Source organism: Euprymna scolopes, chromosome 26 (assembly GCF_053919585.1).
Source record: "Euprymna scolopes isolate OS-2025 chromosome 26, ASM5391958v1, whole genome shotgun sequence".
NCBI classification, from domain to species: Eukaryota; Metazoa; Mollusca; class Cephalopoda; order Sepiida; family Sepiolidae; genus Euprymna; species Euprymna scolopes.
The window spans coordinates 102725841-102742675 of NC_136507.1; the positions used below are offsets into that span (position 1 = coordinate 102725841).

The 16835-nt window shown below is 34.3% G+C and overlaps 1 protein-coding gene across 1 annotated transcript in view; it reads right to left on the reverse strand.

Moving 5' to 3' along the window:
* The window catches only part of LOC145248315 (synaptotagmin-6-like), a 237355-nt gene that overhangs the window by 55351 nt on the left and 165169 nt on the right, over window positions 1-16835 (reverse strand). The window contains exon 4 of the mRNA XM_080110224.1: window positions 12581-12718. Within this exon, the coding sequence (XP_079966350.1) occupies window positions 12581-12718 (138 nt within the window). The remainder of the gene's footprint in view (window positions 1-12580; window positions 12719-16835) is intronic.

Genomic DNA, 16835 nt, shown 5'->3' on the forward strand with positions numbered 1-16835 from the left:
GTACACGTGTATACATTTACTTTGTTTTTCTTATGCTTTTTTCTTTTTTTTTTAACAGAACTTTTGTACAAATTTCTTTAACACATTGACAATTTTTTACCATATGTATTCATAACACGAACCAAAGGGGACTTGCCATTTTTTATCTTCTTTTTCCTGTCCATATTGATATAGTTGATTATTGTTTCTCAGTCTTACTGTTGGAATGTTTATCTTTTACATCCAAACTTACAACTGTAATTTAACACGGATTACGTCGATGAACGTTCTTCTGTACGTTAGCACAACGTAACAAGAATAATTGATAATTTATGGCCACAGAAATGACTAATAACGAGATTTGGCAGTTCAAGCGAACCTTAGGGGGTCATATCTTTAGTGATCTGTAACCAGAAAGGTCACGTTTAGTGTTCGACCACGGTTTGATAACCGTAACCGATTTCATAATTCCACAAATGAGCATCAAATTCGTATTTACATTAAGAACTCCATAACCGACTGGGTCCCAACACTATATTTTGTAAGACCCTGACCTATAGATTACAGTTGGTGTCTGTGGACTCATAATAGAACTTCACGCAATTATATTTCTTTTTGTCCAGTAACGATTCGTATTACACCTTTTTCAGACTATGAACCGAAATAGCTTGTTGTTTGAAAATAAAATATTTTAAATAAATGTAATATTACAATACAAAATGGCGTGCAGGATTGTTAGTTATAAATTCAATTATTCAGAAATCTCTTGGCTGTTTTTTCTCTTCCCTTTCTTCCTCTTATTCTTTATTCTCTTCCTTCCCTTTCTTATTGTCTTTTATCTCCTTCTCTCCTCCTCCTTATTCTTTGCTCTTGTCCTCCCATTCTTCTTATTCCTTGCTGACCTTCGCCTAGTCTTATTTTTATTGCTCACCTCCTGCTCCTTCCCCTCCTCTTCCTGTTCTTATTCTTTTGCTCACCTCCTGCACCTTCCATTCTTTTTGCCCTATCTCTTCTTCTTTGCAAAAGATAGACTATGTTCAAGTAAATTCCCGTTTTTAACGATGGCGACTATAATATATATATATATATATATATATATATATATATATATATATATATATATATATATATATAAATTATTTATTTATTTTATTTTTTATTTTTTATTTATTTTATATTTATTATTTATTTTTTATTAATTAATTAATTCATTCATTCATTTTTATTTAGTGTCTTTTAACAACTCTTGTTGGCATTTTCTTAAGTAATAACCTGTACATTTCAGTTGGCCTATTTTTTTGCCCTATATTTTTCGCGCCTTTTAAAATCATTTTGTCTGGGTCATTTTGACATTTGCTTTTCTATTTTATATTTAATTCTATCACCATTTATTTTTTTTCTCTTTTCTTTCACTGATTTTTTCTCTTCTTCTTCCCTGATCTTTCTTAATTACATTATGTCTCGGCAGCCGTGTCGAACGCATATTTTATTTTTCTTTTATTAATATTATTGGAATTTTCCCCTTTTCCTTGTACATATTTGTGAATTATTCCATGGATTTCGGCCGTTTGGATTATTTTGGACCACCTTCAAATTATGTAATTTCCTTGGATTTTACTTGTGCGAATGGAAATTCAATTAACTTTCTTGGATTTATATTTTTGGATTTTACCGTCATTGGATAATTTACCTTTCACCAGACTATCCATTTAGGTGTAATCACCTTTTTCTTCACCATATTCCCTCTGCTTCACTTTTTGTTATCAAGTAAGATCTTTGTCTTACTTGCAGTTTCATCAAATACTTTTGTATGCAAAATCCGATCCCGCATTTTGCTAATTCTGATGAGAAGGAAAGTATTTCTTCGAAACTCCGCAGATTAAGGACTATCCACTTATCAAGTGTTTCCTTTTCAGATTAAATATGTTTAACTCTTTTTCAATATATATATATATATATATATATATATATATATATATATATATATATATATATATATATATATACAGTTGTGCGCAAAAATATTCGACCCCTGTCTAAATTTTCTTGTTTCGTTGAATCTATATTTCAAAAATCTTCATAACGGCTTTTAACGGCTAATTATGAATAAATTGTATATTTTTCAACAATAAATGAGGAAAAGTAATTCGAGATTAATAACATATATCAATTTATTTACAAAAAATATAAATATGGATGCTGCAAAAATATTCGATCCCTTTAATTTAAAGTTTAAATAAAAGCGTCATTAAGTTTATTATTTTATTCTGACCTTGTATTTATTTCCTATAAATAATATTTATGACTATACTGAACCTAAAATCAGTTCAAATTGAACTCCAATGCCATATTAAATGATTGAATAATTGTTTCAAGTAAAAAAAAAAATTATTTTTAACGTCAACAAATCTGCAACTATGACAAAGAACAAAGAGTACTCTGAAGACATTAAAAAGAAAGTAATCGATGCCTACCAGTCTGGAGAAGGTTATAAAAAAATTCCAAACGTTTTTCTATACCACGGTCGACTATTATGTCCATTATCAAAAAATGGAAAGTAAAAGGGATTGTATCAAGTCTTCCAAGATCAGGTCGTCCAAGAAAAATTACGACACGTGGGGATAGGAAAATTGTTAGACAAGTTTCAATAGACTCTAAATCTAACCTAAAGGACGTGCAGAACGATTTGAAGAATGCTGGCTCAGATGTACACTTGTCAACTATTCGTAGAGTATTAAATCGTGCCGGATTGCATGGATGTTTTTTTATTATTCAATTTTTTGGATGTATTGCCAGAAGGAAGCCCTTACTTTCCAAAGCTCATCAAAAGGCTCGATTACATTTTGCAAAAAAGTTCCTAGAAATGCCTATTGATTACTGGAATAATATAATTTGGTCAGATGAAACGAAAGTGGAACTATTTGGACGCAACCAGCAACGCTATGTTTGGCGAAAAGAAAATACTGTTTATAATGTGAAGAATACCGTTCCAACCGTTAAGCATGGAGGTGGATCAATCATGGTGTGGGGCTGTTTCAGTATAAATGGAACTGGAAGATTAACCATAATCGATGGAAGAATGGATTCAGTAAAATATCAGTCCATACTGAAAGAAAATCTTGTTCCGCCTGCGAACCAGTTGGGGCATGGAAGGATGTATACCTTTCAACAGGACAACGATCCTAAACACACTTCAAAGAGCACTAAGGCATGGTTAAAGAATAATAAGGTGAAAGTTCTAGAATGGCCTTCCCAGTCTCCAGACCTAAATCCGATTGAGCACTTATGGCATGATTTAAAAATTGCGGTATATAAAAGAAAACCATCTAATTTGATTGAATTAAAACAGTACTGTCAAGAAGAGTGGCTTAAAATTCCAGTGGACAGATGTAGAAGTCTCGTTAGATGTTATAGGAAACGTTTACTTGCAGTAATCAAGGTCAAAGGAGCTTCAACCAAGTATTAATGAAAAGGGGTCGAATACTTTTACAACATCCATATTTTTATTTTTGTAAATAAATTTATTTATATTATCAAGCACTAATTACTTTTTATTATTTTTTGTTGAAAACTATACAGTTTATTCGAACTTAGTCGTTAAAGAAGGTTTTAAAGATTATTGAAGTATCCATTCAAAGAAATAAGACAATTTTGGTAGGGGTCGAATACTTTTGCGCACAACTGTATATATATATATATATATACTTAGTTATATCTTTTTGGAAGAAAGATTTCAAGCAGAGTGCTATATTATAAGGAAAATAATTCCGAAAAATAAGAGAGTATTATTTACAGAAAGTTTAGATAAGTCGTCAGTGCCGTCAGTTTCACACCTGATTGTAGGGGACCGTTTTAGGTACCTATATCAAGCTCCTTTCAACCGATGCTCATCTGTTTTATAACCGGAATTGGAAACATATACATAAATTACAAGAGAAGAAAGACGATTTTTAAAATTGTTAAGCCTAAATATCAGCTGACGTGATATTGTAAACTAACACAGACGGAATTTGATGAACGACATTTATTATTATTTTTTAATTTTTTTTTCGAATTAGTTCATCGAGCAAATTATTTCTCGTGATATATAATATAATCAATAGAGGATTGATTCTATAATACATACGCAATCTGCATGAATTAAAATATCATGTTTAAGCGTATTGTACGACCGGGCAATGCCAGTCGGCCAGCTAGTAACTTATAAAAGAATTTCCACATTGAGCATATAAAGAAAGTTAGGCTAAATAAATATTTAAAATATTTTTTGAATAAAGTTAATGATAAAATAGGATGCTTGTTTTGAAACTTCACGTAAGCAAAACCTATTTTGCTGAGCCGACTAAAAGCAGACATTCTTTTTTTATTTTGAATAATAAATGAAAACGAATGATTAAAAAGTAATGGCCGAAAGTCTCGATCGAAATCATTTAATAATCGGATGGAAAATGGCCGAGTGTCACGTGATAGATTAAGGAAAATGTCGCCGGTTATTGTATTGTAACATGGCGACTGTCCAACGAACGCCCACGGAAGATACGATTGCGATAATAGCCAGTGGCCGAGGCGGATGCGTTGATATTGGCTAATGAACACGTTCTTGCATTTTCAACGGAAGTGACGTCATTCGCAGGAAATATAGTGACCGTTAGTTCGAAATGGGTTATCAAAAGTTTCGTAACCGATTTACTAATTCCACAAATGAGCATCGAATATGCTTACATATATATATAAGTGTATTTTCAATGTCCCAATGTAATCACCTGGAAACATGCGCACATTACTTTTGTTTTTGTTATCACGACTTTGAACCTTGCGCATGACGTCACGATGGACATTGAATGATAGTTATGGAGACGCGCTAGAACATCGAGGATGGTGATTCCTACAAATAGCTATCACTGCTTCATTTTTGTTCATTCGAAGTTCCAGAAATCAAGGGACTCGTTCCTATGGGCTAACACTTGATCTCTACATGAGACACATAGATATTTGAATATTCCATTAAAGTCTTCCTTTAGCTCGCAAATATTATTAGCGAAAAAGTTGAGAACATTAATTCCCTCTACCCAATTGATCATTTAAATATCTTACACTATATCTTTCTTATGGTCTCTTGATCTTGCTGTATTCCAGGACGAGAATTCATCTAGTCTGGTGGAGTATCCAGCTTCGTGTTGTTACTTTAAGTAATATTACTCGAAGAAGGCGCACCAATCCTCATAAAAACAAGTGTTGGTCAGTCATAGTCATGGGTCGTGAATACTATGTGATTTTGGTCCTGGATATGAACTTAAACTATATCCTATGGTGAGGCCCCAGCTTGCGGGCTTTGGAGAGTGTGGAGTCACCCTTTAATTGCCATTGCTCCCAGGTCCATTCTGACTCGGAGTGGTAGTACCTGTTAGGGTCCCAATTATGGCCGTGTTGCAGTATATATCGGTGTAAGGACTGACGATTCAGAGAATTGTGTTCGAATATTTCCGAGTCTATGGCACCACGTTAACTAGGAGGTTTGGCTATATTCATATGGTCTTTTCTGCGAGAATGTTTTTATCTCCCATAACTGGAAGATGTGACATGGTCGGGAAAGTGGGATTAAAAAAACATTCTAGCCAGCAAAATATGCCTGAACAGCCCCGTCGACATTCTCCGATATGGGTACATCAGGTAATTGGCAATTTACTAACACCCTTTCATCAAAAGCCAGAACTACAAAGGATCATGCGAATCGCCCACCTCAGCTAACAGAGGAAAATGCATCTCAATAATGGCCGAGACTCTGGTGGCTTTCTGGATCAAGGGAAGACCCTTGCAGTTGATTCTTTTTGTGAATTTTGTATTGAGGGAAACCAATAGCAACAGAATCGAACATGCCAAAAGTCATAATACAAAGTACCTCCTAAAATGCCACACCAATGAAATCGTGAACAAAATCCAAAACTATTTGCACCTCAACTATATTTCATACAAATAAACTGCAGTTTATATCTGATTTTTCCACCAAGTTTCAATCCTGAATATCCAATAGTCTTTGTTTCTTTTTGTCAGCGTTCATTGATATGGGAGCCACTTTGGTGATCGTCTCACCAGTAGGAGTTCTGATTCTAAATGTGCTTTACACTTACCGAATTAATATCTGTGTATATTATGTGGGAAGATGGGCGAGATGTCTGCCCATATTGCATTTAGACTTCTGCATGTTAGTACAATCAAGGAAGCATATGCTAAGAAGGGAATTCTAAAGTCTGTAAGTTTGAGGAAAGAAAGCTTTCTGGCAGTTAGAGACAATTGAAGGGTGGGATTTTGATGCTTGTTGGATTAATCGGCCTATTTACGTCGAGGGGATACAAGGGCTTCGAGTTCATCAGTAGCACATTCCATTAAAGTATTTGTAAAACAAATACAAGAACGCAATATTTCGGTGAAGGGACATGGGTTAGAGTTTGGTTGATAGTACAAGACCTATAAGATCGGATAGAGCGTGATTCTTTTTTGGGGCCATGTCTAAGAGGGGGGGGGGGGCTGATGGCAGCCCATATGTGGCAGCAGTACTCCATGCATGGATGAATGGTAGCTTTGTAGAGATACAGGACACTCTCTAATGTGAGAAATTTTCCAGCACAGTAAAGGGAACTCACCTTTATTCAGCTGCTTTATTCCAAAGGTAATGGCTATGGAAACACTCCTAACCTATTCCTTAACTGTAGTGAGCCATCAGGACGATGGCTAGAGAGGGGTGTTTTACAGTTATCGATAATTTTATACAGACCCAAGTGTGCTTATTATCAAACAACGATCGAACAAAACTTTGGGACACTTTGGTAATCGTTTCATCTGTAGGAGGTATTATTATGAATAATGGGCTTCACACTCATCAAATCTTAAACGTCCAGAAGTTTTTTTTTTTTTTTTATCCGTGGGAAAATATCCCCCAGACTATTGCTCGATTGAAGAAGGGAAGCGCAAACCAAGTCAAAAATGAACTAAGAAAAGAAGGTATTAGAATTATAGACGTTTTTACACGTAATATTCAGGAGTGCTTATATTTGAAAGGTGATAAAACATGGACTGTTGGAGGTTCATGACCAAAACTCGATGGTCAAATCAGGAACAGTCTGAAATGTAATTGTAGCAAATATGGTTGTATTGCAGAAAGGAATGTGAATGTTATTAACCCTTTATGACCTATACATATTATTCCTTAATTGGAATTCATTTTTGAGGTGAGCATTATATTAATTTATTTTTATTTCGGACTATTATTCTCATCTTTATTAGTTGTTGTTTTTCATCTTTTATTGGTTTGTTTATTCACAACGTTTCGGCCAACTACTCCTCTGGCCTTCGTCAGGTGGATACCGCGACGGATAGAAACTTTGAATCTCCTAACTGCATTCTCAGCCATCACTGCCATCCGTAGTTGTTGTCGTCTCACCACATTTTGGCCAAGTAAACCTCTGGCACGCTTTGGGTGGGATTGAAACCGCTATCTTCAGACAATGTTCATCTGGAACTGTAGAGATTCAACGTTTCTATCAACTGCGCCACGGGCCCCGAAGGGCGATCAAGGTTGGATTCTTTGATCTTATAAATTCACGTTTATTTATTATCTGATCTTCCATAGTCGTGTCCGTACCGATTGGTATATATATTATTATTCCTTAATTGGAATTCATTTTTGAGATGAGCATTATATATATTATGACCTGATTAAACTAATTCGTTCAGTCGTAAATAAATGAATATAAAAGCATAAATAAAGTGGGAATGGATTCAAACACGCCTTGTACGTATTAGTTCAGTGTCTGGGTAAATGCCAGATACCGCGAGAGTTCAACTGTCCATTGCTTATATTCAGTATGCGGCCATCTAAAATGAATAATAAATATTTTTTCAGTCATCTACATCATAATTCAGGCCATAAAGGATTAATGATTCCATAAGTGGCATTTTTTTATTGGGATGTGTACACTGTATACTTATAATTATTATTTGGTTATAAGTGAGCATAAAAACATGCGTCTTTTTCTGCTTTTTTTTTTACAGCCTTTGCTTGCTTCCCTCTATCTTTTTTAATAATAAAATCGAATTCGTTGCCAGAGAGAGAGAGAGAGAGAGAGAGAGAGAGAGAGAGAGAGAGAGAGAGAGAGAGAGAGAGAGAGAGAAAAGAACTCATCTATACTGTTATTCATGTTCCCGACAACGCCGGATAGCCCTGCTAGTCCAGAATAAAACATATAAAAGCTATAGTTGTTCGTAAAACAACAAAAACATAAAAAAAATTAGGTTAAACTTATTCATCTGAAATTTTGTCGGTGACCTTTCAATAAAAAAAGGCATGTTTATCGATTTGGTTTTTTTTTTTTTAAGATAAATTAGTAAATTCGATGATCGATCCCGAAATCCACAGATGAGGCCTCGCTTGTTCCGATCCTTTCATGCTGTCGAGAATTGTGAAATGGAATCTGCTTCCCACCATCCCCGAGCACGACAGCATAGCTCCCTGCGTACTTGGCCTTTTTGTTAGGAATAAAGTGGAGTATCTGTTCTGCTACAACACTTCACCTTGTCTGTCCTCAGTCAGTGGAGAAGAAATCATTCATTACTGAGACAATTTTTATGTTTTCCAGAGTGCTTCTTTTTGGAGAGCTGGATTCTCCTCATATTAAAAACTGACTTTGTGTCAAACTCTGCTCTCGTGTGAAGGCAAGTAAATAGGAGCAAGTTTAACAAAAATAAAAAATTTAAATAAAATTTACAGTCCCTCAATTGCCCGTTTCATTTGTCAGCGAATTGCATTCCAAACACCAGGTCTTTTTAGTCTTAAGTCAAACACCAATTGATGGCGGACTGTTAACCATCAAGAATAATAAAACCAACAATAAAATTCGAGATTAACAGAATGGAAATATCGCTATAAATTGTAATGCTACTTAACCCTTAGCGGGGAGGGGTGAGAAGGACGGGGGAGGTAACGAGGATATAACGAACAGAAAGAGACTAATTTGATATTTTCTCCTATTCTCCCTTTTCCTCCAAATTAAACTGGTTCAGAAAGTCACGTGTTGCTGATACAAACAATTTAACTCAAGCTCAATGGATGATCCTATGGGTTACATTTTTTTTAGTCTTTTTATACACGGATTAAAAATTGTTTCTTTGCTATTTTTAAATATATATATTTAAACTTTTATTTGTCTCTCTTTTCCCCAGTTTTCTTAACCTTTTGTTTTTGTTGAGGATGGGGCATCCTACGAGACGCCAGAGATCCCTCTGCTTTTTTTGACACTCCAACTGAGAAGATTTTTTTAAAGATTCTAACCTTCTCTTTAAGTGCAATTGTTTGTATGTCTCTTGCATTTGGTTCACCGGGTGTACTCGTCGAATAGTTTTGGAAATTCTTTTACTGAGCCCAAATACTCCCATAATTACTGGAATGATGGAGATCTTCCTTAGATTCCAGTTTCTTTTCATTTTATATATGATGCAACAACAAAGTGAGATTGAAAACGTTATGGAAATTAAACACAGGATGATTTCAATTTGAGTTGCTTTATTTATTTTTTTTTATTTATTTATTTATTTTTATTTATTTATTTATTTATTTATTTTATTTATTTTATTTATTTATTTTTGAACAGTCGAAAATTATGATTTTTTTCAAATGCGCATCTTTTTTATTTCCATGTCTAAATTTATGAGATCCTGGGTCAGTGCAGAGCGATCAGCTTGGTTTCAATTCACCCGTTGCCATAGTTATGGAGATTAATAGGCACATTATAGAATTAGTTGCCACGTAATTGTTGAAGTGGCTTGCTTTCAGCTGCGCGAATCTGGACAGTTCGAATTGGGATCTTTAAATCTGGTGTTGTTAATAATCGAGATAAGCTTCTTATGCCGCTCGTGTCAACCGACAACACACTTTGCGAGACAACATGGCATAAACTGCAGCAAACGGTTTCTATTATTGCCAACAAACTCTTTTTATTGGCTTGCATGATTACAAAGAATAATAATTAGCCTATTACAATCATTGCAGTAATAACATTAATATTAAAAAAAACGAAACCTATTAGAAATGGAGATTTCGTATCTGTCCGTCTAAAGTCAAAACTATAATATTACCTCTATTATTAATGGAGATTTGGTATCTGTCTGTCTGAAGCCAAAACAATGATATTAGTTTTATTTTTAATGGAGATTTGGTATCTGCCTGCCTTAAATCAAAACTATAATATTACTTTTATTACTAATGGAGATCTGGTTCGTGAATTGCTTTATGCAGATGACGCCGATCTCGTGGCCCATGGTGAGAGGGATATGCAAGGTATCATGGATCTGTTTTCGGGGGCCAGTGCGTCTTTTGGGCTTACTATTAGTCTTAAGAAGACTAAGGTCATGTTCACACCTCCATCCGGTAGTTTGTATGTGGAACCAAATATTTTTGTCAACAACCAGAGACTTGCCGTGGTTGACATATTTGTGTATTTGGGTAGTACTCTCGCCAGAGATGAAACCCTGGATGCTGAGGTTACCTATAGGATACAGCGCGCCATTAAGGCTTTTGGTGGTTTAGAGAAGCGAGTATGGTCTGACAGGGGTATAACTATTCATACAAAGATCAGTATCTATCAATCTTGTATTTACCATCCCTGCTTTACGCTTCTGAGGCCTGTACAACTTATGGTAGACACATAAAAGTCATGGAGAGAGAGCACCAGAAATTCCTGAGACACATTCTGGGCATCAGGTGGAGCACTTTTATATATATATATATATATATATATATATATATATATATATATATATATATATATATATATATATATATATATATATATATATACTAGCAAAATTACCCGTCGTTGACTGGGTTCAAAAACAGCCTACAGAAAATGGACTCTGATTTATGAAAGTATGATAGGTTATGAAAAGGAAGGGTCGTAAATTTGGGTTGAATTTGGGGGTATCAAAACCAAAGCAAAATATGAGGAAAGTAAAAATAAAATAGATAAACCCCATAATTTATTATACCATACCTGTTCACACTGAAACACTTATCACAATAATCTGTGGATCCATATTAAAAAACCTTGTTAAACTTTGTAACATATTTCCATTCTATGGAGGTCAGGTGCGAACGAACACCTCATAATTTTATTATACCATATTTCTTCAAACTGAAACATAATTATCAAAGTATACTGACGCAGATAGATATGAAAAGTCTTTATTAAAGTTTGTGCCTATTTCCATTCTATGGAGGTCAGGCACGAACGCAGACCACACAATTTTATTATGCCATCCCTATTCAAGTTAAAACATACTTATCAAGGTATTCATAAGAATACCTTGATAAGTATGTTTTAACTTGAATAGGGATGGCATAATAAAATTGTGTGGTCTGCGTTCGTGCCTGACCTCCATCTATATCAAAAACACTTGTAAACGTTTTTTTTTAATTTTTACATTTTTTATTTCCATACTTTGTGGACCAGGCGCGAACGCAGACCTCACAATTTTAATGAACCACCGTTCTGCCAGATCAAACATACCCATTCCTGTGTCTCGATACATCTTCTATCATTATATGTAATCAGTTTTTTAAAATAGTCAACCATATAGGAGCCTATTCCTGATCACACACACACACACACACACACACACACACACACATCCAGCTTTATATATATATATATATATATATATATATATATATATATATATATATATATATATATATATATATATAACTGGTTTTTCCAGATTAAAAAAATCTAATATTGAAGCTGAATCTGTTACTCCACATTTATAATTTTCCTGGTATAATTCTAAAACGTGTCGGCAAATTGATAAGCAGTTCACATGCATGACGTCATTTTGTTACGAGACGGACACATTAATTATTATTTAACATTTTATGACCTGAAAAAAAACAAACTAATTCGTTCAGTCATAAATAAATGAATATAACGGCATAAATAATGTGGGAATTAATTCAAACACGCCCTGTTCAGTATATGGGTAGATACCAGATACCCTCAGATTGCAACTGTCCGTTGCTTATATTCAGTATGTCGCCATCTGTCTAAGGGAGTGGAGGATTTCGTTTATTGTCATAAACAGACCTTTTTCATATATAATAATTAAATAAAGTTTATGAAATGCAAAACATTCTCAGCTTAACTATTGAACTTCAAAATGAAAGATTGTTTCAGTGAAAAAAAAAAAGTCTTAAAATCATGGTATCATTAGCCTTACAACTAACTAAAATTGAACCCTTACTGAAATGGTTGAACTAAGTCGTTCAGTCGTAAATAAATGAATATAACGGCATAAATAAAGTGGGAAACACGGCTTGCACGTATTAATTCAGTATCTGGGTAGATGTCAAATTTCTCAGTGGTAGTTTAACTATTGAACTTCATAGGTTTTCAGTTTGAAGACAATCATAGCATCATTGCCCTTTAAACTGACTAAAATTAACAATATTTTTTTAATCGTCTACATCATAATTCAAGTCATAAACGGTTAAGATTACAATTATTTGAAAAGCCTCTTTCTTTTCTTTATTTAAACTTTAAACAATGTGACTTGCCTTCAATGAGATGAGTGACGAGGTCTGAAGTTCTGAAATCATATTTCAGCCGAATGTGAAGTTTACCGCAACTTCTCTCTTCGGAAGATTGCTGCAAAACAGTGTCCTTTCTTGGGTACAAGTCTGGTCGAATCGTACCTGAATAAAATAAATAAATAAAAAGATTAAAAAAAAATAATCTTGTATGCAATATATATATATATATATATATATATATATATATATATATATATATATATATATATATATATATACTGACTGTCGCCTGGACGGTTGAGGTTCAATTTTGGCTTGAGATAGTTTCTGGTCTAGCCACACTGAATGAGCTGTGATACAGCGAAACAGTACTGCATGTGGATAACTATATATATATATATATATATATATATATATATATATGTATATATATATATATATTTATTTATTAATAGCGTGTATATTTATTTCATTGGTTAATTATTTTAATAACTTTACAAACATTTCAGGATGTTACTACCATTTTTTTTATTGGTAGTTGTTTTTTTTTGTTTTTATTAGTAATGCTTCTAGTACACACACACACACACACACACACACATACACACACACACATATATATATATATATATATATTACAATAGAAAAATGCGAGCATGAAAAGTAATATGGTTAAGCTTAAACATGGAAAAGAAAAGGACAAGATATTCTAGTAAAAAATATAATACATTTATAACTTTATTAGTGTTAATCTCTGCAATATCTTTCCATTTACACGCACAAACATTGGCGAAACACCATCTATTATTTCGTCATCCTGCAACGTCCAAGTTTTGATGACGAAAACAAAACACACCTGCATTTGAAATTCAAAGAAAAGAGGAAGGGGAATACAGCGAGCAGAAAGTGACTAATTTGAAATGTAGTTTTTTTTATACATTTAAAATATTTTAGTGAAAGAAACAAAAGAGAGAGAGAGAGAGAGAGAGAGAGAGAAAGAGAAAGAGAGGAGGTATAGTGAGCAGAAAGTGACTATTTTGGGTTTTTTGTTGTTTTATTTTTATATTTAACTGATTTCACAAATTAACCTTTTCCCAATTCAAACAATCTAACCCGATCTGAATAGATGACTCAACGGGTCAGATCTTTATAGTCATATACAAAACTATGTCAAATGTGTTTCATCTTGTCGCCAACTTGATTTTAAGATATGAAACGTGGAAGAGTTATCGAAGGACTGAAACGCAACTTCTTATAGTGAGGAGATTAAGTGCTTGACCCTCACTAAATGAAATAAATTGATTTCAAAAAGGAATCACATTGAAAAATCGTAAAAAAAAAAAAACTCTTTGTTCTCTGACTGCTTTGGGCTGAAGCTTCGGATTCAATTTGAATGACTGTCGCATGCAGATGTCGAACGACTGTGTTATCGTTATTTTCCGTTAACCTCGAGCGCTGAACAAACATAGCGGAGCATAATGGCGTAAGCACTTTTGGAACTTCCCTTAACTTCGTGTTGTCAATACGTTTAATGTATTATTGGTTTTTGTTTTTAAAACCGGCTCCATCGTGTTAGGCGGGGAGAAAATACACGATTATTCCTTTGAGAATGTGATTTTTTCGATCGTCCGATGACGACGTTAGCTACGACACATTTTTATATCTTCACCATCACCGACCTTTCTCTCTTCTAGTTTTTCATCTCATAATCTCCCGCGCCATCAAGTACCGCCACCATCTTCTTTCATTCCAAGTCCTCGATCTTATTGCCTATTTGATTTCAACTATGGCCGTGTTTTTGCTTGCTTCCTTCTATTTTCTCTCTAGTGTTCATTTTACGTCGATTGCATCACGTCCTTCCACTGTTCGGTGAAAAGGAATACGAACGAAAAACAATCAACTAATATTAGATAAAAACAGTTTCCAACAATTTAACGCTCCACATTATATGGTAGCTAAATAAACGAGCAAGGACGGAAGAAAACACGCCGGGCACGTCCGGACGCTGGCAAAATATTTTCAATTTCTTATCGCTTAATTTCCGTAGAGGCAATTCTGAGAGTTGAACTTGAAGCAAAACAATCACACAGGTCAACAAGGCCAATGTTACTTTGGACTTTTAGACAGGTGCAAAGTGTATTATCTGTTCTGGTACTACATTTATTTTTTTTTTTATCCTCGATCAATAAAAGAGAAATCTTTCAAGACTGAGGCAATTTTATTCTTTTTTTTTTCCCAATCAAGAGTGCTTCTTTTAGGTTGTTATTTTTTCTCACTATTAAATACCGAGTTTGTGTTTAACTCTTCCCTCGTGGGGTGGGGGTGGGGCAAGTAGGCTGATCTTAAACTGATTAGATACACGTGTCTAAATTTGAATTAATAAATGACCACTCCGTAGAATTTAATAATACTATCTGTACGAAATGACCATACCACAGATGTGCTTCCCTGCAGACAACAACATGGTCATATATTTTCAGAGAAGAGGATTGATAATACAAAAATAATGTAGAATAGCCTGTGGCTTAACAGATAAGGTGCTGAATAATAATCAGTTCTAAGAAGCAGTCTTCCGTGGTGTGAAGGTTCAATCCTCAGTTCGGGTGATTCTAAGGATACAATTACAATTAGTGTTTCATTCGAAATTCCATCCAGATTCCCTAGTTAAAAAAAAAACAAACAATTTTTAAGTCTGACAAGATGAACCTAAATATAGTCGGACGTTACATCAGCCGAAGAACTGTGAGAATAAAATCCAAAATGAGAACAATAGTTTGAAGAATCCAAATAATACAAACCATTAGACACTATTTCCGCAAATAAACGCTTTACAACCATGCGCATGCGCGAGATTTAAAGTCGCCGTTTTGCTGATATATTGATATGCAATATAAACAATTTTCATTCTTTTATCGCATTAATTACTGTAGTTCTTCTATCGCCCTCTCTTCACACTTTCAATTTATTACTCTTTCTTCTCACGCCCCATTATTTCGCTCCTAATGTAGTTATCGCTAGACGTCGCATCTCTAATATGGTACCTAATATCTTCTCTTCTGATGAGAAGCATTAGGCTTCCAAATACCTTGGTATAAAGAGTCACACATTCTACACACCTAATTGATATAATCTCCATTTTGAATAAACGATTAAATCTATATGCATTAATATATATTTTGATTTTGTCGTTCTTTAATTCTTTATATATATATATATGTGTGTGTGCGTGTGTGTGTGTGTGTGCGTGTGTATGTGTGTGTGTGTTCGTGTGTGTGTGACTACTTCATTTAATCACGTATAATAATATGCAAAGATATAATTTTATGCGTAAATTTTCAATATTTACTTCAACAGTGCTCAATACATAGGTAGAGCTAGGTAGTAAGTTATGAAGATATATATGGCAATTAAGCTACACATTTCGCGTTTCATTCTCGTAAGAATTCGTCAGGCGAGAATGAAACGCGGAATATTCTGTGTAGCTTAATTACCATATATATTTTCATAACTTACTTGCGAATCTCTGTGCATTCTTGCTATCAGACCTAGACGCCATATTACCGTTTTTATTCTTATTTTTAAGGCCTGTAATTTTCCATTTCAAGTTAAAGTCGAAATAAGTCAAACATTGCCTTTCCTGTTTATGGGTGTCCGCCGCGGATGCAGACATCGAGGCATTGCAAAATTAACATCCACTCATGACAAGATTAATATTACTATTGGTATATAGTTCTCTCCCAGTGAGACTAGGGTCAGAAAGGGCGCCTTAGGCGATTAGCAATAAATTAACCGCTTCTCAAAGAGATATTGTAAAGCCTGGGAAGGTGGATCTCTTAGAAGTTCACAGAACTAACATCCCACCGCAAAATCAACTGGGACCAGAATGAATGGTCTAATCTCTGTTGATTTTGATGGCCAAGGATAAAAATCCCCAACCGAGTTTGGGGACCATAATGAATTGACTGACACTCTATCGCCATTATATAAGAGAACACCTTCAGCTCACTTTTGGCCTTACAAACTAGCACGACATCCGAGGTTTCGAATATAGGCTTTTCAATTTGGGCTGTTGAAAAAAGATTTGCATGAGCTTTAAAAATTTATATCGAATATTCATATTTTGTCAAATGTTGTATTTTATTTTTTTCGCTGCAAAACTGAGAATAAAAGAAAAAGAAAGGAGAATCCTGGGTGCAAGTATACATGCGCACACGTACACATGCGCACACGTACACATGCACGTGCCTTCTGTGTGTGAAAGAGAGAGAGAGAGAGAGAG